Here is a 26805-nt window from a genome sequence, read left to right on the forward strand (position 1 = left end):
GACTTAGCAGCATGTTCAACTTTCCTTCGGCAGAGGTTATAACCACAGTAGTTAAAAGCCCCAGTGCAGTATCCTAGTAGTCCCATGCGATCTTACTATTTAAATACTGCAAACTTCAGCCATTGATAGACATAGATCTAAATGCTAGCAATCTTTCTCTGAAACAAAAATAATGCATCGTATGCATTGCTTTGGACTGCTTTGTCACAGGGTGCAGTTAGTGCTTGTTCAGTATTTTATACCAGCTCTTTAAAAGGAGCTTAAAGATTTCAGTAGTTCTGGGAGGGTTATATAATCAGTGAACTATTTAAAGTAAGAGTAAAATATTCAACTTCTTTACATGTTGCCATCCTTTGATTTTTAACAGTATTTCATACTATTTTCCCCCTTGACTAAATTAAATGAAAGAGTTTACTTGTGAGGGAAAAAAATTAAAACCAGAATAAAATCATACTTGTGTCTTGTACAATTTGCAGTATTCAATGACAACTTATTCCTATACGCCTTAGAGCAACACAAAGCTTCCTTCTATACTGCTTAACATCAGCCCACATAAAAAAACTACATTTATTCTTTTATCTACAGGAAGGTAGTTCCTTCCTGCCGGTAGTGCCAACTTTCTTCTTCTCTTTTTTTTTTTTTTCCCATTCAGAGGTACTCACCACCTTCTGCAGTATTGTATTGCCTTCTTTTTAATCTCTGCTGAGGCATATTAGTTCTGTGCACCTTGTTCAGAAAAGTACCATTATCGATAGATTAAGACAGAATTCCAGGACAAAAACGGAATCTGTTGCTCTTGATTTAAAGACAAGCAGGGAGGTGAATAAGACATAGTGCCAACTCACTGCACCATTAATTTAAAATCAGTAGGATGAATCATTTTGAGCCTGTTAGAAATTTATTCTTAAACCTTCTTACTTTTATTTAGCCAGCATTTATATCTTGTGTGCAGTTACAGGGGTTTTTTTATGCTACAAAACAGACAGACAAGTAATAAGTAATTCCTTTCAAAAAGGTGACTGTTCCTGTAATCAACACAAAGCAAATTGGAAGACTGAGAAATGCGCTCTCTCATCTAACTTGCAAATAAATGTATTGGCTTAATAAATAAACCACCAAGAACACTTTCTCTGACCTGACAAAACTACCTTATACATTGCTGTATATACTTCTGTTTGGACCTGCTCAATGCTGAAAATTAGACAAATAACAACAAAGCTAACAAGTAACAAACTCAGCAGGCAAGTGAAGAGCAACACTCTCAAATACCGATTAATAATTGCTTCAGTCTAAGACTTGTAAAACCAGGGGATAAAAGAGTTCTGAACTTTGCCATGTCTCTAAAGTTCCGCTTTCCAACAACCAAACATTTAAAAATAGTTTCTACTGAAGACAGGGTGATGAAGGTGTCAGGACCTGGGGATGATAGATGGAGAAAACACGAGTGAATTCTGAAAATAAAGTGATATGCTGCTAAGTGTAGTGTTGCAAAGAAATGCCAATTATTTTCTATAGAAGCTTGCATACAAACTGCCAGCTTAATTAAAAAGACAATTAGTTTATGACCTGCCATACAGGGTCAAATGAAAAGTTCACCCTAATATCACGCGCCTGATGGCAAGCAGATGTTGCTTAGAGAAAAGCAATGAGAAACAGTACAGAGGATTTTCCTCTTGGTATTACTCACCTGGTTCCCAATACCCTAGGGACAGACACATCTTGAACTGGATGTGGCATGGAGTATCATGTTTAATGGCCAGTATTGGAGCTATTTACCATGAATTACCTTTCCTTTCTTTAAAGCTAGCAGTGCTTTTGGTATCTCAGGGCAAGGACTCCCACATACTAGTTAGAAAGGAACAGGTTTTGAGGATTTGTTTTTGTTAGCTTTAAATCTGCTGCCTGATCATCCACTGTCACCTCATTTTTGTGCTTGGGAATCAGCAAATGATCTTTCCCTCATAATTTTACAGACTTTTACCACCAGAAATACTGCATCAGTTATCACCATTTCTAGTCTGCCTCAGCTCTCTTGGTATAGAAACCATTACTTCTGTTATTCTATTTTATTCTTCCATGTACTTTTCAAGCTTTATTGCCCTTTTTGAATGAGAAGAACTGAAAATGTGCTTAGTATTCAAATGGAAGCCCTTCATGGCATAATCATAGTTTCTGTTTTGTCCCTAGTTCCTTTCCTAATAGCTCCTAGCATGTATCCTTTTGATCTCTGCTGACCGCTGAGCTATGTTCAGGAGATTACAGCTCTTCCAGATCTCCTTCCTGAGTGGCAGTCATCATCACTGCATATGTACGACATTGTGTACCTTTCCTACATGTCTTACTTTGCATTACCGACACTGAATTTCAGCTGATCTTTTATTGCCCATAGCTATTCAATATCATGAACTCCTGCTGTAATTCTTCACAGGCAACTTTCGTTTTGATTACCCCCAAAAAATTGTATTGACAGCAAACTTAAACACTTTGACATTCACCTTTTTTAAAAATCATTTATGAACATGCTGAACAGCTCAGGTCTTAACCCAGCTCCTTGTGAGACCCTAAGGATTATCTCCCTCCGTTGTGAAACCTTCAATCCTGGTCTGTCGCTCTGTGCTCTATCCCCATCTTTTAACCAGCTGTAAGTCTGTGGCAGGATCTGCGCTACTGCCCTGTGGCGGTTCCACTTTTTTTTTTTTTGAGTCTTTGGTGATGAATCTTATCAAAAGCTTTTTCCAGATTCGAAATACACTCTATCAACTGAATTAACATTATTCATATATATTCATAGACCCTTTCAAAGAAATCTAATTGATTCTTCACTACATTCATCTACGTATTCACCAAGTCCCTCCTCCGTTACAGTTCCTATCAATTTGCCTGACAGAATTACTGATACTCTTGAGGTGATTTGCTGTTCCTCAGATCATCTCTGCAGCCTCTCTTAAACTGGTGCTCCATTTGCCACCCTCCAGTCCTGTGAAGGTGAAATGATTTAAAAGATAAATTGCACAGCACAGTTTGGCACTTCATTCTGACGTTCTTCCCACTTGGAAAATATTTCTCAGGTTCATTGCTTGTAAAAATGGCTTTAATATGAGAGCCTCCTTAACTTCTGTGGAAAAGACAATAGAATTATTTTCTCTTACGTTCCTTAAGGGATTTTTGCATATTAATTATTCATTGTCCTGGATGAATTTGTACGCACTACTCCAGCGCTCAGATTTTCCCCATGACATTCTCCCCCTTTTATAAGAGGGTCAGATACCAGCAGCTGACTTCTTCTCAAAACTGGTGTTTGGCAAGGTAGCATTTCCATTTCACAAACAAGGCACAGATCCAAAATCAGGCTCTGCTGGGGGACTTTAACAGAGCTAAGAACAAAACCCACTCCTCTGAGCCCTGTGACTTAACTACTGACCATCCCTCCTCAGTATCTAGGCTTTAAAAATAGCTTATGCTTAACTATGGTCATTATCTTACTGCAAGTGTTAAGGTAACAACAGATGCTAGATGTAACCTAGCTAGGGAAAACAATCTGGGAGAATGTTTTAATGGTACACTGAGCCACTGTCTTCAAGCACAATAAGAAGACAAAAAATGCATACCCATACGTATAAATGAAACAAAGGTATCCGGAAACTAGCATCCTTATAGATGACAAGGTGGTTGTTAAGGTATAACTGCTGTGGAAAGCAGTTTACCAGCTATAGCATAGGAAATACAAGTGAAAAGGGCTTTGTAGGAGCAGTCAAAAGGAAGAGGAAAAAGAGGCAGCAGTAGCAACAAATGCTACGTCCAAATATCACTAGTGGCACTCTCGGCTAAGCATATTGCCTGTGCTGTCTATACAAACTAAACAGCTGGTCATGACACTAGACAACTATGGAGCACTCAAGTGGCATGCATACTAAAGAGAAAAGTTTGTACTTTTCCTATTCATGTCTGTATGTGAGACCCACTGCACAGCTACAGCCTTTCAGCGAGGACAGAGGAGTCCCTGTGCAGCTTCCCAGGAACCGCAGTTCTGCCAGCATGACTAAAGCAGCAGCTAAAAGCAGCAGATAAGTGATGTTAGGGATGCAGGGGCCTGACAGGGTGCAGGACCAGGATAGATGGGTACCCGTTATGAATTTCCATGAGCATCTGTCTAATTGCATATTGGGAAAGTCTATTTTACACTTAATGACCTTTTTACCTCTCCGTTATTTGATATGACACTGCTTCAGCTGTACAGGGGAACATAACTACTTCATGTGTTTAGTACATATCTATGCCAGGTGGTATTTACAATGCGGAGGCAATCTGCAATATAATTAAGGAAACCACATGTTTCATTCATTGAAGACCTCCCACAGCCTCTAGAGTATTTGTTAGGTCTCAGTTGGACTGCCGCCACATTGGTGGTAACAAAGTTGGCTCTCCGTACAGGAAAATGTTAGGGTATTATTCATCTAAAAGGGGTGTTCAGACAGGGATGCCGAAATCATTGTTTGGCAGATGGACCAGATTAAGTGATCCAAACTTCTGTAGCTGTTGTATAGCTCGGAGGAGCTGGAGTGCCTCACAGGGCAAACCTCACAGAGAGCTAATGGAACAGGCTGACTTCCATCTAATGGGGGAATAAGCGCCAACTAATACATACTATTAGCACTAGTCGGAAACGAAAATGACCTTCTAGAGGACTCAGTGTGGATCAGGGATTGTTCTCTTTTTTCACTCTGACACTTGTGTTTCAGGGAACTAAAGTTCCTTCTCATCTATTAAAATTCATTAGGATACAAATTTCCACCAAAAAAAAAAAAATCTATTAAATAGTGTGCATATTAAGGCCTTCAGCTTTTTGAGTTCAACTCTCTCCTTAGTTATTTCTAAAACTGCAATAAAGATAAAAGATGACAACAAAAAGGGATGAACGGAGCCAGCAAATTTGGCATTTACCCCACATGATTTTGTTTCTTAGTGGAATATTAATAAATATATTTAGATTGTGTTTGCAACAAGAAATTGCAAAAAATGGTAACATTTCAGAATGCTGGGCACAGTAATGATTGAGAAATAAGTTTACTTTTATTAAAAAAACTGAAATCTGTCAGTGCTCTCAAAGATCCAAAATTAATATTTAAGTGACATTTTTTCCAGGGAATGCTTTTGAGGCTCTTTTTAGCAACTTGGCCATGTATCTGCAACAGGCCTGGGTCTGTGACAAACAGAGATATTTACTTTTGCAAATGGTGTGGCAGCTTTGTAGTTCAAAAATATGTCACTTAGATTTTGCATTGAAACAAAGCAACATTTCAAATCCTGAACATTTTTTTCACAGGAGGTCTGAGGCAACTGACAGGTCAGCTCAGCTTTGGAAGGTCCAGGTCTGAGGAGACCCCTCCTGCCCAGGCTTTCTGGAGTGTTCAAAAGTCTTGTCGAATCTGGACTTTTCTGTGCTTAGCTGCAAACCAATGCGTCACCAAGCACACATGCCAGTGTTTTGCAGAACCAGAATCTTAATTTTTTTTCCTTAAGACACTTTTTCTTAACCAAAATACCTAAAAGAAATGAGCTAAGTACCTTCTTCCTTCACTGAATGTACAGATGATTGATATGTGGGAGTTGCAAGACAAAGATATGATCACATTGGTGAGGGCACACAGATTAGTTATGCTTTATAGAGGATGACAGGAATGCAGAAGATGAGAAAACCGAAACGGTAATGCTAGTATTTAAAATTTTTGAATGATCTGCTTGCATCCAGTGTTGAATGAACTGCCATTATGCGCAAGAGCAAAGCATGCATTTCCTAGCAACTATTGATTCTTCACTTTATGTAGTACGTTAAAGAAATGTACTTCCTTTCAAGATAATCTTCTGGAGTGAACTGACATTTACCAGATAAGGGGGAAAACTTAGTTTTGCAATTATTGGGCAAGAAAGTGAAAAGCTCCAGTGCTTTTAATTTCCTGTGTCGTTGTCCAGATGAAAGGCCCATTGCTAGGTGAACTGCAGCAAAAGGTGGAGGAGACCGAATTGTTGAAGATGGAGCTGCAGATGCTGGAGACTGAGAGAGTTAGGCTGTCACTGGTGGAAGAAAAGCTCTTGGATGTTTTACAGCTTCTTCAACAACTTCGAGACTTGGTATGGCAAGAAAGCAGTCCAGAGACTTAAAACTGTTTTTGATAGTGTCCTTTCCAAACTAAAAAGAATGTTCATACCTTCTATTAAGTACAAAGTCCTTTACACCAGGACACGTTTTTACATGTGTTTGCGCTGGGAACTGCCCAGTGATTGCAGAAAACTTGTAGACCCCTACGGCTGACTTTCTAAAAGAAGCCTAGAGATCTCCTTGGATCTAGAGCTCCAAGCTGTCATTATCCTCTAAACAAAAATTTAGAGGAAACAAGGAAAACAAAAATGCTAGTAGTCAGAAAGATTCTAGAAGATTATTTTTCCTTCTAGAAAAGGACCTTTGTTTAACTGCATCCTAATGTGACACTGAGTCAGTATTAAAAGGATAAAACCCCTTCCCGTATACAAATAAGGTATTTTTTGTAAGAAGTTTCTTACCCAATTAAAAATCCAAACATGGACTTATAAAAGCTGATGCAATAACATCCCAGAAGTACATTGCCAGTATGGCAATTCAGTCCTTTAGAAAATAAGTTTAAATCTCCTGCTTGGGAATGATAATAGTAAGGGCTGGCCAAAAGACAGGCAAATTGGATAATCTGCAGAACACGGAGTATGTTGGGCGCCGCACTGGACTGCTAGGAACTGATTTCTTTGATAATGACTGAGGGTTCTCCTCAATTTTCAGCAAAGCTCTGCCTAGTCTGTGTGAGATGAGAACGGTTCCTCAGATAATCACTTTACTTTGTTTGAAGTACGCTCGTGTTCCACTGATGACTCTAGGGAGCAAGTGCAATATCTCATAATTTGGTAACTTATTTTAGCACTTGACATGGAAATTCTACTTTCATATTGCAAGTCTGACACATGCATCAATAACAATCCAGTGAAGGATTAAACTAGTAAAGACTACGACTCGCAATAAGCATAATAACCTTTTGTGTCAAGACTTCCACATGTCATTCACTGGTCAGTTGTATTATTGCAAATCATTTCTGCTTAGGAGACAATCCATCACACAATGTGCCATATATCTCAGTCATAATAGCACTTAATGCTAGTCATTGCTGGAAACATGCCACCGCATGCTGCCAACTCCCATAGCACCAATACAGGCAATGACGCTGTCGAGGAACAAGATCATTTACGGCATTCCCAGTCGAGTTTAGCAAGGATCCCCTAAATCCCTGATGGGGTATACTTCAGACGAAAGAAAGCTCATTCATCAGAAACTGTGGTTTTAGGTGTCACTTCCCCAGCATATTCACATTCGTGTTTTAAATACCCCAAGCATCTCATTTGCAACAGAATCTACTACAAAGTAATGACTGTTCAAAGGCAAATGCACGCTCTGTTAGGACTATTAAAACCTCACACTGCGTTGCAGAGGTCACGTGTAATCCCAGCCCACCGCAAACTGCTTTCCACTACGTCCCAGTCCCCACTGGGCCAGAGGAGCAGAAGGTAGATGACCAGCATCAGTAGGCAAGGGCAGTATTGCCTGGGCTGCTGGCAGGTACCTCATCTTTCTTCCAGAATAGCTTCCATCTATTTTCACTTCTTGAAGTTTTAACAAGAACAACCTGTCCCTGCGGATATGGGCGCTCTAAGTGCTAATTAAACTGATTGCAAGACCATGTCCCAGAAAGTATGCATTAGTGTCTCGACAGCAAATTAAGAGAGTTTGTTTTTCCAGACACATTATATAATGTCCCAACAGATTTCTCATATAAAACTACCACTGAAAAAGACCATCCAAATCCTAAGTAGTTTTTACAATCCTCTCACTTTGGCTAATGTTTATTACATCTCAGTATATAACTAACAGTGGGCCTGCCACATGACACATGCAATCGCTTCCAGCTTGTTTATACCTAACGTGGTTCCCAAGGATTCCTAGAACAGCTGGGTCTGAGAAGCCTCTTTCTGAGATCACACCACAAAATCTGTCCGTTCACCTTTCAACGCAGGCCTAGCAGAGGACTGAACGAGCTTTTGTTGTGCATGCCCTGCTTACACTCCTTGCCATCTAGATTTGTTTAGGCACACACTCTGGAAAATTCCGGTTTTTTCCACTGAATAACTGCTATTTGTTTTTCTACAGACATATTAAGGAACTGGAGCCCTCCACAAACTGCTATTATTTGAGCAGTATCTAAGATAAAATGCTTGAAAATAAAGCCGGTATCAGGTCTTGTGTTACCAGGATTCAGTTTCATTTTGTTTTAATTTTCAAATGCAAATACACTGCGCATAGATTTTCTTGCATACATTTAAACTGGTGAAGGACAAATTTGTGCCATAATATTATTTTGTTTTTTAAAGAACATATCTAAGCGAGCCTTGGGGAAAATCTTGCTGAGCACTTTGGAATCCTGCCGTGACCCCCAACCTGGTAAGAAAATAAATCACGTATAAACACCAAGAGGCATGAAAAGTGTCCTTTGGGGAAAAACACTAGATAATGAAGAGATGAGTAGGAAAAAAATATTTCAAATACTGGGGGACAGGCTAGGGAAAAAGAAGTGCTATGCAAGAAGATTACCTATAGAAAGTGATGCTTTCTAGTCTGTGACACATCAGAAACAGGAACACATCCAGGGCATTTTTTAGGCAAATTTTAATTAGAATTTGGTCTTAGGGGAACAATTCAGTATCCCACTAATGTCTGTAGGCCTTCATTGATATGAGAAAGTGGAAAACATGACCAAGTATGTAAGGCACCTATTTATCGGGTTTGCTATCCCACTGTGTTGTATTCCTCTGCTGCAACACAAACATACAAAACAGAATATTTCTGTAAAGAAACCAGATCAAACCCACACTCCTCTAATAATAGTCTTTTGTGTTCCTCTTATGAAAATTAAACTTGCAAACTCCTCTCCCTTGGCAATGGTCTGGTGTGCCAGAGCTGCCTTTGTAGGAACCATACAGGGATCACAGCCTGGAGGTTTAGATTTGATTACTTTGTTCCTATTAGCAGAGCATTTGTACTTACCTTCAAGAAATGAACATCCTGTACTAAGCCTAAGAACATGGCTTGGAGGTGCTTTTAATAGGCAGACAGTAGTCAAAGACAAGATTATAAAAGACTAGATGTGGCCTGCGGGTTTAATTTTGGAGAATATTATTAACAGTGATTTAGGGAGAATAACATACAAACCATTCTGGGTTTTGCAGTTTCAAAGCCTTGTTGTTAGACGTTGTTGTTACTAGTGTCCAGCAATTCAGGGCGCAGGCAGCCCAGAGCTAAGCTGTGCTGTTCCAGCATGGCTGCAGAGGAAGCAGAGAAAAGGCGGCAAAGACAGACCCTTGTTGGCTCCAGGACGCCAACACAGAGAGAAACCGTATCTGAGCCACAGGTCAGATATTCTCCTGGTGAGAACAAGAGAAGAGGAGACTTAGTATCCACAGCACACAAGTGTCCAGAAGGTACTCCTACTTACCCTGCACAGGAATACTGACTCCAAGTGATGCTGCTGAAACAAAGTACCTCCCTCTGCAATGGCACCACAGCTCAGCTTCCTAAAATGACACTAAGTGAAGTAACTTTGTGAAGCTCTCTGTCCATTCTGCATCACCATTGCCATAAATGGCTCATCTTCTCTGCTTTCGATTTTCTGCCTGTGCGCTTGATATGATTTAAGCAGCTTTCCTAAGTCTTTGTAATCAAACATCTTCTTCCTCTTTGACAAGACAAAGTGGATGGTTTGATGAGCAACTCTTTATTGTGATATGAAATAGTCTTTGTTCACACAAGCATGCAAGAACTCAGTGAACGGGCAGTGAATGAAGCAAGAGAACCAGTAGAGAAAACAGTCCTTGAACTCAGTTCCACTCCCATTTTTATAGGGACAGGAATTCATTATTTGGTCTCAAAATTTAGACATTTTATGTTAATTACCTGAAATGGCACCTATGAAGAAGAGACCTTGTGTTACAATTGTTAAACTGCAACTTTCTGTCTTTGTTCAAATGATAATGTTTGCAATTTTCTTTTAAAAGGAAAAGCCCACCTATTTGAAGTCCTAGATACTCTCCACCACGAGCTGACAGCCTGTGAACTCTTACAAAGCCAGCCTCTGGAGAAGGCGCAGAGTCGCCAGTCCTTGTCTAACCCACTGGTCATCTCGTGCTGAGCAGCAGTGCCAACTACAACCCGCACGACCAGCCGAACAACAGCCCTCGTTCATTCAAACACAGGATGAACGAATAAGATTTGTCCAATTCAACAGAGCTCAGTAATGGAGAAGAGTAATAGAATAATGCGGCCATGAAATTAAAGGTGTGCTGCTTCTGGGAAGAGCGCCAGTTCCTCAGCTAACGTCAAAGCCCTCCCTTACGTGAATGAGCATTCACATGATGTGAGGATTACGTAGCAATGTCTGTCTCTGATGGAAGCCTAACCATCTTTCTATGATGGCCCTGTAACTGTACCGGTTAACCAAATAAAAACTATTCCAAATACATTGACCTGACCTATTTAGATTTACAGCCTTGGTTACACGCTGGCTGGGCACAGTTTCTAGCTTTTGTGATAGCTCAATTCAAAAGCAAAAGGCAGCCTATGTTATCGCTGGCAAGTAAACTGCTTCCTTAACATACAAGTGACAAAATGACTGTATTATAAACATACACGGGTGTATGCCAGTAGTGCAAGTTTTAAGGGCTCATGTATAAAATGTGTTTGTGTGTGTCTGTGATTCAGTTATTCACCTTATTTAACTCTGAAGTTAGATTTGTTATTGCTCTGCTGAATTTTATATTTGCAATTATAGAGATGCCTTAGAAATCTGCAACAGCCTTTCCCGATGATAGTCTTAGATTTTACATTAAAAGTTACATTAAACTGCTTGAAAAAGGTACAAAGCAATCTTGTTCCCAGGCTCTCAGGGAAAGGAAGGGCTGAAAAATTCACTTTGCAACAGCTGCCATTGTCACATTAGCAAACAACACGTGCAGTACACAACTTTGTTCTCTTATTTAATTTCCCTCAATGCAACTGTAGAGACACAAAACTAGGCCCCACTTGCAGACAAATTAATGTAAAATGCTGGGTCTAATCATGGTGCCATGTAACATTTTAATCAGCAATAAAATAATTCCTGGGGGCAAAAGTAAAAAAAACAGGTTGCTTCCAAGATGCTTTTGCTGTTTCATTCAACTATCAAACACAGAAACTAAAGCAGCAGAGTTCTTAAATGATCCAACTGAATTTATGTTATTAAAAAATGCACTGTAGATCTTTTAAGAATGTGAAATGATTTTCCTGAGATAATGCCAGCAATGAAATAAGACCATTCGATTCAGAACTGTGCATATATGAATTTTTCCCATGAAAATGGTTTTCATACAAGAATAAGGTCTGTATCACGATGCGGTCTGGGGAATAAGAAGATTTCTATTCCTTTCTATTCAGAATACACTGTATAGCTTACACGCACCTCCATCCAAAATTGTGATACATTACTTAGCATTTAGAGCCATGTTGGTAGCAAAACTTTGCAAGAGATATTTTAATTTCATTTTAGAGGAGGGGAAAAAAGGTGTTTTGCAAACAATGGAACAAACTCTGCTCAATGGTGTTTTACCTGGTGGGGTTTTTTTCTGGTTTAACAGAGGAAGATTTTAAGAATAGATATGTATTGTTAATGTAGATTTTTCATAAAGATGAATTAGACAGAACTTATATACATGGTGCAATATTCACCCTGTAAGAACAAAAACGGTATACTAATACTAAATATAATACTAACATAATACTAAGCATAATATACTATTACTTAGTATATACTAAACTATATATGCTAATAATATATACTACAAAAACTATACACTAAATGTGCAACAGATAAAAATCAAAATGAGCAGAAGTTAGTTCCCTGCTTGGGTTCATTTTGTTAAAAAACAAGAACAAGTATCAGCTTATGTTTTGTGCAGCTCTCTTAGACTTTCCCAGGAATACTGTGTATGTATAAAGAGAGAAAATGCCAGCAAATCATTAAATAAGCATGATCTGTGTGTATAGTTAGCAGAAGAGACACTTCAGGAATAGGATTATAATGCAAGTACATATCTGATTATGGATACCCTCATGTACTCCAGGATTCTTTCATCGCTTGAATTAATATTACTTACTGTATCCACTCTCTCTCTATACACATATATATGTGTATTTGTATTATATATACTTATGCATACCTTAAGATTGCTATGCTAATTGTATACTTTTAGTATCTTTTTCACCACTAAGTTTCTACTTCACTTTCTAATATATTTCTAGAAATCTAGACTATTAAGTAAACTGATGTCCTAATGCCACAATGGGGGAGGAGCAATATAATCTGAGTGAGTACTGCACAGCTTATCCAAGCAGCAGTTGAACTGTAATTAGAAACTAGAAAATGTCACTGGACACCTAAACTGGTGTTAAGGAAAATGCAAACAGCTGAGATAAAAGGAAGCTTTTGTGAATAAATAAACAGCATTTAACTGATATAAGAAGCAGCAAAATCATATCTTGCTAAATTAGCTTCAAATACTGTAACATTTTTATTTCTTTAAGAAATGCCTATATCAGAATAATTTTTGATACATCAGCATATGCTGATGAATCTTTTAATAATAAAAGCTGATTATTTTCACTCCAAAAAGCAATTAATATGGAGCAAGTCAGACTTGCAGTATTTCCATAAGAAGAATCTGTCCTTCAGGATGGATCAAGAAACAGTCCTCAGTCAAATTCTTGCTGGAAATCAGAGGCAAAGCAAAGCACTGTACTTTGAGAGTCCTTCTTTGGTGACCTTAAAACTGATCTTTTTTTCTTAAATATTTTTACCTTAATGTTTTATACTGACCCTGTTGGCAGTGTTGCTGAGGCTGATAAATATTTCATATGAACCTGTATAAATATGTGATTTTAAATCAATGTAATTGAGAAATTTCTAGCTCTGCCTCAAAAGCAAGGAGGCTTCCACACTTTGATTTACTATGTAGAACATGTTCAAAAGAGTCTGCACAGTAATCCTGAGGAGCAAACCCAAATCTCTAGGTTTTTTTAAAGACCTATCTCCTTAAGTCAAGTGATTATTGTGGTAAGTCAAGTGATTTCAGCTACCTTTTTTCCACAGGGAACATATACCAAGTTTAAACTGACTTTGTAAAAAAAATTTCCCTATGTGACAAAACCTGAAAAGATAACAAAGCACACTCAAAAGCTTTCCATTTAAAACATACAACCCCAAATCCAGTATCTCAAACCTCTGCAAACGCTTCATTTTGTTGTATGTTTACGAAATGGTAATAAATGGCCATTTGCTTGCATGTTGACTTCTCAGTAAAGAAAAAAATCATGGAAAGAGTGCATGTGCTATAAATGTAAGTGCAATTGCCCATCTGAAATTTTGCATAAGCGAAGGCCAACAGAGCGTGCCTTCCCAACATTTCTTTGTTCAGTAGGAAAACCAGACTGGAAGAGTACACGTGACATGTTTCCAGGTGAGACCAGAGCCCTGCCGTACAGTTTCCAACTGGTAAGAGTTACTTAGGTCTTGTCTGTAGAAGGGACCTGTACTACTTTGATTTTCAGTTAGAAAACCAATGGGCATCTATAAAAGGGCTAATTATGCTGGCTTTGAGGCACTCTGGTTGAACTCTGGCCTTATACCATGCTTGAGATTTTATCCCCTCCCCAGCACGCTCATTCCTCATTCTAGTAGATTTTTTTTTTTTTCTCGAGAATAATTCCATTCTTACAGAAAGGACAGTTTGTTTCCTCCCAGTTGTATCTGCTGGGGACTCCCTAACATCATTAACCCCAGTAAAAAAGTTATTCTTCATCACCTCTTCTATATGTCCTTTCCTCCTTCATCACTAATTGCAGAGCAATAAATCCTGCAGGCTCCCAGATTTTGTACTGTAAGACAGGTGTCCAGTCTTAACTCGAATTAGCTGCCTGGAGTGTTCTCAGCACTCCTAACCATCACTCCTACAAGTCTCAAGGAATGTGCCCTTTCTCCTGCTCGCATCCCCTAACCCTGGCAGGTTAGCTCCCACACAGACTTTGCTCATATAATGTGTTTGCATTTCCTTAGCCTTGGCAGTTCAACATTAGATCTCCACAAATTGTGATCAAGCTCACTTTCTTAGCAGTCACCATCTTAATTTATTGATTTTCTATTAAAACTGCAAATTGGCCCTAACAAGGAAGCTGTGACATTTCCTCCACTGATCTCCACTGTGTTTCCACAAAACAAGCTTTCCGATTTGACTCAAACTACTTTCTCCTCCCAACGCCCTCCTCACTTAATGTTTCGGCATATTTCTCGCTGAGATAACCTGAGGGTCTGCACACTTCCAGCACAAGTTACATTTTTCAAGAAGAGTTTCCTCCTCCCATTATTTTTTACTTTATATGAGGTGTTAACTATTAGTAAATTAAAGTCCACCTGATATATAAAGTTATTCAATAATTGTCCAATTTGCTTCCATTGAAGCCCTCTCTGAAGTATCTGGCAGTGACCACTCATCACAGATGTTACGCTGATTCACAAAACTTTTGCACCAAATCAGTGTGGCCGTCTCCAGCCAGAGCTACTCCAAGAGGCTGATGGCATTTGTACACGCTTTTGGAAGAAAAAAATCCTTGGCACCGATATGTTTCAATTTGCTGAATTTGTTGGAATTAAATCTCCTCCCTTTCATGATACTGTCCGTTAATCTACTACGTGGTACATTTCAATGATGAAAGGCTGCTAGATTTCATTTATTGTTTCCATCTTACTGTTAAGAAGAAAGGAACACTTTCAAACAGTGCTGCATAAAATAGAATTGCTCGGTATGAGAGAATGACAATAAACATTCACAGCATGTGTGTAACACATCGCATTAGGGTTTCTCTTAGATTTATAATTTCATGGAGTTTAAGACTTTGAATCCTTTAATATTTACATTATCTTATTTGCTTAATAATTTTACGTATAATTCCGCATAATCCAAAAGCTATAGAATGTGTTTCTTGGTGTGAAATTCAATTGAAAATTGAATCATCTGTATTTCCTGAATTACACTTTACTTTCAGGAGGCCAGGATTTTCAGAGTTCCATTTGGTTTCTAGTCTACTTTTCTGGCTCTTCTGTAATACACCAGCAGAAACTTCCTTGCCCATTTCCCATGGTACAGTCTGTTACAGTAGTTTGATGGCCCTAAATTGTGGCTTTTGCAGGCAACTGGTCAGACTGAATATGCATTTCTTTGGGGATGCTACCAGGCCTTCCTGAGCCCAGCTTCCTCCCTGAAAACAAGGAAGACAGAATCAGCATTCCCCGTCTTTACCTCAAGCCAGCAGATGACACCACCAGAGCACTGCCCGTTTCAGCTACATGTGTATATACCCTCAGCGGGGTGTCCACGGGCGGCCCACGGGCAGTAACTCACTGCTCTAGGCCAGTCTGCTCAGCAGCTGTGGAAATCCTGGGGAGATTTAGAGAAGCACTTTTCTGGCATTGCCTCAGCATGCCAAAATAGCTCAACTTCATTTTGTCCCCTTGACTTTTTTCAAAGTAGTATCAGGCTGAAAGTATTGGACACCACACCCGGACTGACGTACTCAGGTTCTTAGAAGAGCTCCCCCTTAGCAAATCTTTTTGTTTAATGCAGCTCACTCACTTCCTCGCTTAGGAAGGGTGTCTGCACTAGAGCAAACCTCCCTGAATTGAGACTCACATCTTAAATGACATTATTTCCTAAAATTCTTATATTTTTCTGAACTGTAACCATTTCAGACTCTCTGGCTGAAGAACTGTCTGCTCCTGGACTTAATCCCCTACCCATTTCCAGAGTGTATTAACAGTAGAATGAAAGAAAAGAATGAAAAGGCTCAGAGGAAATTCCAGAAATCCTAGCTGGCATTTTAGAACAAGTCGCCAGTTAGACATCAAATTCAATTCATGACCAGTTTTCCTCCTGCCAATACAACTATATTTTTGTCTAATGAAACTCACAAAAGGATAGCAGAGTGTCAGAATCAGCAGATAAAGGTCTGCTTAAACTTCTACACGTTTGCCAAAACTTGGAGCACAGAATACAGATAGCCGTTTATTTTTAAGTGAAATAATACGCTAGGAAATAAAAAAAAATTAACTCAGCATGATACTAATGCATGCTTCAGAGAACGCAGACTTTGTACCTTTGCCATTCAAATTTGCGAAGGAAATAACCCTTATTTAGTTTAGACTTCACTAGAAAGTTTTGGTCGTGAAAGTTTAACTGCTTCCACACCAGCTGCTTGTGACCTGACAAGAGCCTGGTGCAACAGCTGGGTAGTATGTCTTCCTTAGACAAAACAAACCCTTGGTTTTCATAAGGCCGCCAACATAAAGTTAGCACAGATGCACTCCAGCATCCATAGGGTCCCCCAATAGCGACGCACAGGTACCTTGCAGGTTAGCTAGTCTTGTGTTAGCTTTTCTGTGTTATACGGACTGAGTGCCGTGGATGCCATGAAATGGAAATCCATGATCCTGCAAGTTCATTCTTTTCATCCACTACTTGGAAAATGCAGCTGAATTACAGGATTTGTCACAAACACAAGCTCACACCACAACACCGTGCCTGCTGCAGCAGGGAGGTGTCGATTCTTCTGTCTCTGTCGGGGGGGGGGGGGGGATATACCAGTCCTGCTCTGGGGACGACAGAAATAGAGACATTTCTGAGGAAACAGCAGAGGGTAAGCAGCCCAGGGTATATAACAAGGCTGAAAGCAGTACCAGGCTGGTCCTACCAAAAGACGGTCTGTGCCAAGTAACCTAAAGCTGGCTACCATATTTTTCAGAACTCACACCTTACTCAGCGAGCTCAGCATATGTCAGGCTTATAAAATACTTAATTTAACACACCACGTAGTAACACACCTTTACATACTAATGAGATGAGGCCTACGAGCACTGTTCCTACTGAGGGTGTATCCTCACTACAGACTCATTTCAGGTGATCAGCAGCACGATCTCTGTGTGGCAGGCAGCTTTACTTCGGTGAGAGCACGTAGGCTTTAAAACTGCATTGAGTCACTCTGTTCCCTGTGGTGTTTTGTATGAATAGTACTTTTGCGAGCACAACACAAATTACATTATAAATGGCTGTTTTATGATTCTGCCTCAAAGAACTATGAGGTAACTTATCTTTGTCAAGGAGTAAACAAGGATTGTAGGATGACATTGAAAAATTATCAGTATTCAAGTGGTTTCACCCACGTCCTCACTGCAAAGCAAAAAGGTCATAAGAGCCGAGTGTGCTATTATAGTCAGGGATATTTTCTGTACTTCAAGAAGGTTTTATTGTTTGATAGTTCTGGTTTTGCTGATTATTTCTTATGGATTTTTTCGCAACTACAAGTGGGAAAAAAGTTCTCTAGTAAAGGCAAGGTCCAGTATTTTGCGAGGGATTTTCCACCTCCAAAAGTTGCCAAAAAATAGAAAAAAGGAGAAAATACATGGAGGGTGAGACAACTCGACCTAAACATACCATTTAGATAAAAAATGTTATTTTTAAATAAAGACTATGCAACACCCACGGGAGGATCTTTTTTGTTTTTAAACTACTCTTGGAAGAAAAATTCATTACACATTCACAGTGCTAGTCCAGCACATGCAGCAGTACTGCTTGCTTTCTCGTCAAGCGCTGCAGCTCTTATCAGCAGAGATCAGCTCTGGGGACAACGGGAGAAGTCAGTACGGCTGCTAATTGCTTATGAACAAACATCTGTCATGCTCAGGGCTGAGACACACCACTGACTCATCTACCAAAGGATTGATAGTCACCCACAAATGTCACCAGGTTTTGAGAGTCATTTGAAAGTCGCTTTCAAATGTGCTCACGTTTTAAACCTAATAGCCTTCTGGGGCCTCCTCTGAGCCCTGCCACCAATAGCACGTAGCATGTCCTACTGCCATGGAAACCATTTCTAGGTCACCTTTGCATAACAGTGCAGAGAAAACATCTTACCACCAACTCCACCATTAAAGCACACTCCTTTTCAATGAAGATTGCAGTAACCAACGTAACATTTACTGTAATGACACGTAATATGCCACAAATAAAAAGACATACTCTCTCCAGCATAAAGATGGGAACATATATACCATGCAGGAGGTCTTGGCTCAGACTCTGCTGTTACACTTCTAGTCTTCTAGCGAGGGAAGCAAAATGATTGCCTGATCCCGTGCATCCATTTTGTAACTCAAGCTGTATAACAGTTAAACTAATTCTGGAGAGAACATCATTAACGCTGGAGAGACCCTACCAAGAGGGAAAACACAGCTGGAGCTGCTTTTACATATCTGGCTGGAGCTACGTATAAATAAAACTGACAGAACCAATAATTCGAGTCACAAAATCAGATTTAAGGAGCCATTGAACTGAACAACAATATATTGAGTAGAGACAGAAAAGAGACGGGAAGCATTTCAAATCCTGAAATACAGAAATATTTCAGGACATAAGAAGTAAGAAATAATTACATAGCAGATTCTTTTCTGTTCAGGGAACACCAAAGAGTTACCAATGCAGGAGGAAGAAACTGAATTTTTGCAGCAACTGTTAGTGAACGCTCTAACCTAATTATTTTAAGTACGGAATCAAGATGTTCAGATCTGTGAAGGAAGTGTCTTTAGCAAGATAGAATTTCAGAAGGGAACCTAAGAAGAAAGATAAACAAAGTTTTCATATTAAATTGATAAATTTGGAAAATTTACTTCTATGATGATTATTTTAACAACGAGTTGCTCTCAAGAACTTAAGTTTGAACTTATACTGCAGGACTTCTAGCTTATGTGCAGGGCACAGTCCTCCATTCCAACAGCCACAAATCCTCAAGAAAGACATTAATATTTATAGCTATCATTTGTTTTCTTTTTTGCAACTGTTGGGTTTGTTGAGGTTTTTTTCCCCCTAATGGAGAAGCAGAATAGTATATCTAGCAACCACTATTTCGTAAAAGGAAATTGTTGCAAGTCATGGTAGGCTGACCTCAACTTACACTATTATTTCATTGATTGTACAAGTCATTCCCAAACTCTTGAGAGTTAGAGCATGACAGAGATCACAAGCAATTAAAAAGTACAGGAAGAGAGGAAAAAAAATATGGCTGAGACTCTGACATAAAACATATTCAGCAATGCTGAGACTATGGAAAAAGAGATTCTGCTGACAAGAATTGTACAAGAAAAAGCTCTCTAGAATATGTAGAAGGAGAGGGTGAAATTGCCTTGGTTTTATTTCATCTCCTGTAGGGACAAGGATGTCAGCAAACGTGGAACTGAGACCATGTCAACAAGGTGGAACTGAGAAAAGCTGAAGGACAATTTTTCAAACAACTGAAAAGTCCAAGCTACTTCAATACTGCATACAAATGCAGCACTATATTATTACCATTATTATTTTAAAAGTCTAGAATGTGAAGGATTTCATAATAGGTTAGGATAAAAACCTGCTTGCTCCTTTTCTGAGGAATGTTTCTGAAAGTACTTTACTAGAACTTGGATTAGTATTGGAAAAAGGCTGTGAAAATTCATTAAGGAGAATATACGTCAGTATAATCAAATATAAATTTAAATCTAGATTACTGACTGATAAATTATATGAGGAATAACTAAAGAGCATGCTTGTTTGTGCTATAAAACCATCCAGGGTTACAAGATCAAATATTTGAACAATCTGTTTAATGATAAATAATTAAATATTCAATAGGCCATTGAGAGACTGACTCATCGTCAGAGAGGAACATGGAGGAATACAAAGATACAGGTTTTTGCACTCAAACTGCAGCACTGTAATGAGAAGAGACCCACCTTCACAAAGTCAGTCTGAACAATCCAGTAGTCAGGGTATTCATCTGGGAAAGGTGGAGCTGAAATTCAAGTTTGTGCTTTGAATCAAGAGGGACTTGAATCATGATCTCTTTCAACTTAGGTGAAGGCCAATGGCATCCTGGGCTGCATTAGGCAGAGCATTGCTAGCAGGTTGAGGGAGTGATCCTTCCTCTCAGCTCACCACTGGTGAGATATCTGGAGTTGGGTCCAGCGCTGGGCTCCCGGTACAAGAGAGTCCTCTCAGAATTGCTGAAGCAAGTCCAGTGTGGGGCCACAAAAAGATGCTTAAGGGACTGGAGCATCTGACAAACAAGGGGTGGCTGAGAGAGCCGAGGTTGCTCAGCTTGGAAAAGAGAAGGCTTGGGAAGGCAACCTTATCAATGTCTATAAATACCTGATGGGGGGAGGAATGAAGACGGAGACAGACTCTTCTCAGATACCCATTGACATGCAAGAGGCAACAGGCACAAATTGAAATACAAGAAATTCCATTTAAACTTAAGAAGATTTTTTTTTTTTACTGTGAGGTGGTCAAACACTGCAACAGGTTGCCCAGAGAGGTTGTGAAGTCTCCAGCCTTGGAGATAGTCAAAGCACAACTGGACATGGGAGCAACCTGCTCCACCTGACCCTACTTTGAGCATAGCAGTTGGACTAGACGATCTCCAGAGGTCCCCTCCAGCCTCAACTATTCTGTGATTCTCAATCTCTTACATATAGAGGTGAAGATCACTACAGTTTGTGTTTTTCATTAGTAACATTATGAAAAAGGAGAGCATTACAGAAAATATACAGCAAGAAAACAAAGTGAGAGCAGAATAGCCCTTGACTATCCCGACATGGGAAATCTGTGTACCTCACCAGAAAGTCCACCCTTGACAAAACATCTGCTTATGTTCACTTGAACTGTTCAACTTCAACTAAATCTCATTTTGTGATGGAAAAAAAACAGTCATGAGGAACCCTAACCTGTTTTAGAATTTAGAGGCCTTTAAGACAAAAAGATTTGGCAATACAAAAACCTTGGTTTTCTTTATTATTTTTGCTCATGCAAGAAAACGGCAGCTCCAAGCTTACTGCTCTCTTTGTATTTTTTAAGGAAAAGGGAGCTTAGAACTAAAAAGTAGTAGACTTTTTAAAGCCACTTCAAATCATAGAATCATAGAATAGCTTGGGTTGGAGGGGACCTCTAAAGGTCATCTAGTCCAACCCCCCTGCCGTGGGCAGGGACATCTTCCACTAGATCAGGTCCCTCAGAGCCCCGTCCAACCTGACCTGGAATGTTTCCAGGGATGGGGCATCCACCGCCTCTCTGGGCAACCTGGGCCAGTGCCTCACCACCCTCAGGGTAAAACATTTCTTCCTTATATCTAGTCCATATCTACCCCCCTTTAGTTTAAAGCCATTCCCCCTTGTCCTGTCACAACAGGCCCTGCTAAAAAGTTTGCCCCCATCTTTTTTTAAGCCCCCTTTAAGTACTGATAGGCTGCAATCAGGTCTCCCCGAAGCCTTCTCTTCTCTAGGCTGAACAACCCCAACTCTCTCAGCCTTTCTTCACAGGAGAGGTGTTCCATCCCCCTGATCATTTTCATGGCCCTCTTCTGGACCCGCTCCAACAGGTCCATGTCTTTCTTATGCTGAGGGCTCCAGAGCTGGACGCGGTACTCCAGGTGGGGTCTCACCAGAGCGGAGTAGAGGGGCAGAATCACCTCCCTCGACCTGCTGGCCACGCTGCTTTTGATGCAGCCCGGGATACGATTGGCCTTCTGGGCTGCGAGCGCACATTGCCGGCTCATGTCCAGCTTTTCATCCACCGGTACCCGCAAGTCCTTTTCCACAGGGCTGCTCTCAATCCCTTCATCCCCCAGCCTGTATGGATACCGGGGGTTGCCCCGGCCCAGGTGCAGGACCTTGCACTTGGCCTTGTTGGACCTCATGAGGTTCACACAGGCCCACTTCTCAAGCTCGTCCAGGTCCCTCTGGATGGCATCCCCTCCCTCTGGCGTGTCGACCGCACCACTCAGCTTGGTGCAGTCTGCAAATCTGCCGAGGGTGCACTCAATCCCGCTGTCTGTGTCATCGATGAAGATATTAAACAGTACCAGTCCCAATACGGACCCCTGCGGGATGCCACTCGTCACCGATCTCCATCCGGACATTGAGCCGTCGACCACTACCCTCTGGATGCGACCACCCAGCCAATTCCTTATCCACCGAACAGTCCACCCATCAGATCCGTATCTCCCTGATTTAGAGGGAAGGATGTTGTGGGGGACCGTGTCAAAGGCCTTACAGAAGTCCAGAGAGATGACAGCCGTAGCTCTTCCCTTGTCCACGGATGTAGTCACTCCATCATAGAAGGCCACTAGGTTGGTCAGGCAGCATCTACCCACCGTGTGCTCTCTCGAGGTTTCCTTTTGCATGTCAAATAATTTAAGAGAATATTTTTTCTGTTTTATTGATTGACTTTGCTCTTTGAGGACCCTGACGGAAAGCATTCCCTCAAATTTCACAAGAAGAAGAAATGGAAAAGTAAAGGCTTCATCTTTCCCGCAAAAGGAAAGTGGCTCGTTAGCCCTGGGGTGCCCCAAGGCGCCAAACTGGGCTCCAGCCTGGAAGCTGCCTACAGGAGGGGATCTTGCACTTGTCGCGAGACTGAAATCACTCACGCTTCAGCCTCATGAGTTGTGGCTAACAGCACCCGAGGAGGCCAGAAATCCCTTGGCTGTGGTTTCCTGTTGTTCTGGGGGACTGTGAGCTCCTCGCTGCCCCTGTGACGGTGCCCGGGAAGCAGAGCAGAGCTGTGGGCTCAGCCCCCGGTGGGACTGTGTCCCAGCCCTTGGACAGAGCTGCCCGGCGGGATGTGCTCCCCTCCCCGGGAGGGCAGCTCCCCCGGCTGTGCGCCAGCGGCTCTCCACGAGCGCCCTGAGAGCTGTCCCCACGCAGCCTCAGCCCGGCCATGAGGTCACAGCAGGGCTGTGACATCACAGAGCCCCGCGGTGCTGCGCCGGCCATAAGCACCAACCACTCAGCCCCCGGCCCTGACTGCAGCAGCGGCAGCAGCAGCGGCAACAGCGGCAGCAGCAGCAGCAGCAGCAGCATGGTGCGAGCACAAGGGGCCATGGCCCCTGCCCGCCACCTCCTCCTCCTCCTCCTCCTCCTGGTGGCCCTGCATGCCAGGGCTGCCCGGGCTGCTCCGTGGCGAGCGCGGGGAGCAGGTAAGCGGGCGGTGCTGGTGCAGCCTTTCACGGGCCAGCGGGCTCTTCTCCCCGAGAAGCATGGATGATGGTTTTTCCCCCGCGAGGGGCCCTGTGTTGGTCCCTCTGCTCCTCGAGGGGTGTTGCACATGGCCTGGAAAGAGTGTTTGGAGAGCTGCAAGGAGCCAGCCAAGAGGTCACCAGGCCCCTCTGCAGCTTTGGCAGTCTCCACCTACGCCTGGCTCCCACGTTGTTACCTGACCCCCCTTCCAGTGCCTGCAGTTCACGAAGGCAGAAGTGGATCCCAACATGCAATGGAAATGTTTCTCATCTGTGCTTGCTTCCAGATGAGGGTGGTGGCAACGGTTATCCAGCTTCTCGGCTGGATGTTGGCTTGGAGCCCTTGGGGCATCCTGCAGGTAAGTGCTCAGTGTCCCTCTCCTTGAAAGAATAAACACTGACAACGTGGCAAGAGCTTATTCATGTGCAATTTTCCTTAAGGTCCTCTCACAGCCGACGGCTTCCCGACTGCTTGGCCTATTCCTGTCCCCGAGCCTGAGAGCAATCCCCCGGGTAAGGCAGTGGGAGGAAGCAGCATTTACCTTTTAATCTTCTTTCCGTGTGAACCGCAAGTTGCTCCTTCCCTGGCCGACATGGCAGGCATGGAGAAGAGCAGAGAGGGAACAGGTCGGGCTCAGTGATGTGCCCCGGGGCGCTTTGCCTTGCGAAGCTGTCTTTGCCGGCCCCTCGGAGCCTGCGCTGCTGCTCCCGGTGCCGGCTGCCAAGCCAGCGGGCTTGTTGGGGTTGAGTTTAGAGCTGGTGTGAGCTCCGGGCAGTCCTTTCTCCCGGCAGCTCCGCGCGTGGTTCGTTTTGTCCCGTCCCAGCATGGTGCCACTGCAGGCACGCGGTAATCTTTGCACCGTGCTCCTGAGCAGAAGGGAGAGACGAGTGCCGCGGAGTAACCCCGTCTTTGAATTGCACTCACTGCCACTCCGGCCTGAAGAAGTATCTTGAACTGTGTCATGGGAGCTGTTCTGTCCTGCGCTTCTTTGCAGCCGTGCCTGTCGGTGAAGGTGATCCAGCTTCCCGGCTGGGTTCCAGGCCTGAGCCCCGGGGAGACGGCATGGGTACGTCACAGCTTTTTCCTCCCTTTGAGAGCTGCCGGCTCAAAGCCCAAAGGTCAGCCAGCCGGGCGCCTCTCCGTGTGTGCCCTCTCCTTGCGTGATCCCCTTACCGCTTCTGCGATTCAGCGCTGCCGATGTAGATCACAATAGGTGAGGGAAGCTTCTCTGGGTGTTTCGTTACAGATGTGCCCGTAGGGAGGACTCTTCCAACTCCTCAGCTGGATGCTGTGCTACAGCCCGGCTGGCATCGCAGGGGTGAGTAGTCTGTCTCTGCTGACCTCACAGGCTAAGCACTGGTTTTCTGTAATTTATTCACGTGAAATTGAGCCGAATACTTTCTGTTAAGGTCCCCCAAGAGCAAAGGACCAAGCTGAAGGAGGAAAAAAGTCCCCGGAGCCATCGGGAGTCCTACGGCAAATGCTGGAGGAACTGGAGAGAGGACACGGTGGGTATATTTCACTCTGCCTTAGCCGTCAGACTCGGCAACCGGGGGTTTTAGATGCACGTCCGGACACGCCGTAGCCTGCACAGCGGGAAGGGATCGATCAGAGCCTCGCAGCAGCGACGCTGGGTTTCACGCCTTGCAGGCGCTGGCGAGCCACAGAGATGGTGCAGAGCCTCTGCTGCCAGTTGTGGTTCAAGCCGAGTGCCAGGGGCAGCTGCTGCCCCAGTGTCACCAGTACGGCTCAGAGGTGGCTTGTGCAGACGTCACTAGGCAGATTTGAGGGCCTGGCGTGTGCCAAACTTGTGTTCAGCTCACGCACAGCACTGCTGGCCACTGGGCCAGTTCCAGGCGGGAGCGAGGTCCCAAGCAACACTGGTTGCCCTTTCCTAGTGCTGGAAGTCGGGTGGAGATGCTGCTTCGGCAGGCTTTTTGGGTTGTGCTCGACTTCCCGTCTGCAGACCGATAGCCGGGGTGGGACGAGTGTGACCGTTGCTGGCGCTTACAGGGAAGGGCACGAGGGCCTTGCGGAGGAGCCCTTCTCAGAAGGGCTGTTTCCCCGGCTGGCCTGGCTGCAGCTTCTTCCCGTCCTCTTTGAAGGAAGGCATAAATGCCTTCACCATGAATGCATCACCTTACAGTTTGCCAAAAACGCACTACGTGCAATGCAAACCAGAAGATCGCGTGCAATTTCCTGGTCTCCCAGCAGGTCAGGCGTGGCGGCTGCTTGGGCTAGTGGCTAGGCGCAGCCCCAAAAGCCCCGGCCTTGTTTCTAAACCTTATCAATGTCTTTGAGAAGTGTTGCCGCCTGAAGGTGCCATCTCCCTGACGGGGAAGGGTTCCGTCTGGTGCAACTGTCCCGCTTTCTTTCTCAAGAGACGGACCGAGAGGCGGTGCAGAAGGAGGCGTTTTGGGAAGGGAGCCGTGGCTCACTGCCAGTCTCTGCCGTAGAAACAGAGGCGATGCAAGCCACCAGCACGCCAGGTAATTGCTGTCCCGTGGTCAGCCGGTGTCACCCATCAGGATCGCTGTGTGTCAGCAGGCTCTTCCCCCAGTGCCTGCTCTTGCACGTCACGTCAGCAGCCAAAGCTGAAAGTGCTTTGGGTCACAGCATCTGGACCACGTTCCGCAGATGATGGGAAATGTGACTCTTGCACGAATGTGGCTCCCGCCGGAGCTGCATCCCAGAGCTTGCCGTGAGTCCCTAGAGGCCCAAGGCACAAGAGCAGCACAGAGTAGGATCCCTCCCGTCAGCTGAGGTCCAGAGCGATGCCCTGACTCCCAGACTGGGCAGAGCCTTAGAGGGAACCTCCCTGTCCTCCTGCATCCTCTGTGCCTGAGCCGTGCGGAGGCTTTACCTGGCGTCTCTGCTTTTTGGCAGTGCTGTCAAAGCCCAGAGAAGACCACCAGGGCAGCGTATACGAGTTTTTTCGAAGGGACTCAGGTACGGAGCAGTCTTGCGGGGGTCCCTAAGTGGGAGACACGTCCCGAAACCTGGGAGCAGCTGCAAGCGGTGCCCGTTGTGGAGAAAAGGCAGACGGGGGGAGCAAGGCTCACGTGTCTCTTGGGAGGGCCTGACTCCGTCCCCTCGGGGGGGAGGGAGAGTTGGGGTGGCAGTCCCTGCTGCAGGGGTGGTTTTTGTCTGTGGCCCTCAAAGGAGCGACTGGTCAAGCAGCTGCGCTCCCGCCGTGCTCTCCTTCTGGCCGCCTGAGCTTTGTTCGGTGGGACAACCTGTCCCAAAGGGTGGGAGCGTGCCTCCAGGCACCAGCACTGGGGGAAACGGAGAACTTCCTGGCCGTATCCAACGTGCTGCAAGCTTAGCAGTGGTGCACAGGACAGACTAACGTCCCAAATTGCTCCTCCAGATGTGGCCAGCGAGGGAACCACGAGTGTTCACAATCCCCAGAGCACCGCAAGTCTTTTCTGTCCCCAAGATGTGCGAAAGCACTGTATGATAAGCACAGCAGCAATCGTGATTTCCGTGCCAGTTGCGATACTGCTGTGCTGTGGCGTGATCCGGTGGCGGCAGAGGAAGAGACAACGGTGAGTCGTTGATT

The 26805-nt window shown here is 43.4% G+C and overlaps 1 protein-coding gene across 3 annotated transcripts in view; it reads left to right on the plus strand.

Annotated features, from left to right (window-relative positions):
• Positions 1-11391, plus strand: part of EFCC1 (EF-hand and coiled-coil domain containing 1) — a 55372-nt gene extending 43981 nt beyond the window's left edge. The window contains exons 6-8 of one of the 3 annotated variants that reach the window (XM_076345946.1): positions 5971-6129; positions 8446-8515; positions 10126-11391. In XM_076345946.1, the coding sequence (XP_076202061.1) occupies positions 5971-6129; positions 8446-8515; positions 10126-10259 (363 nt within the window). In that variant the 3' untranslated portion in view covers positions 10260-11391. The remainder of the gene's footprint in view (positions 1-5970; positions 6130-8445; positions 8516-10125) is intronic. The other 2 variants (XM_076345947.1, XM_076345948.1) reach the window with 2 other exon arrangements.
• The last annotated feature ends 15414 nt before the right edge of the window (positions 11392-26805 follow it).

Source organism: Aptenodytes patagonicus, chromosome 8 (genome assembly GCF_965638725.1).
Source record: "Aptenodytes patagonicus chromosome 8, bAptPat1.pri.cur, whole genome shotgun sequence".
Lineage (NCBI taxonomy): Eukaryota > Metazoa > Chordata > Aves > Sphenisciformes > Spheniscidae > Aptenodytes > Aptenodytes patagonicus.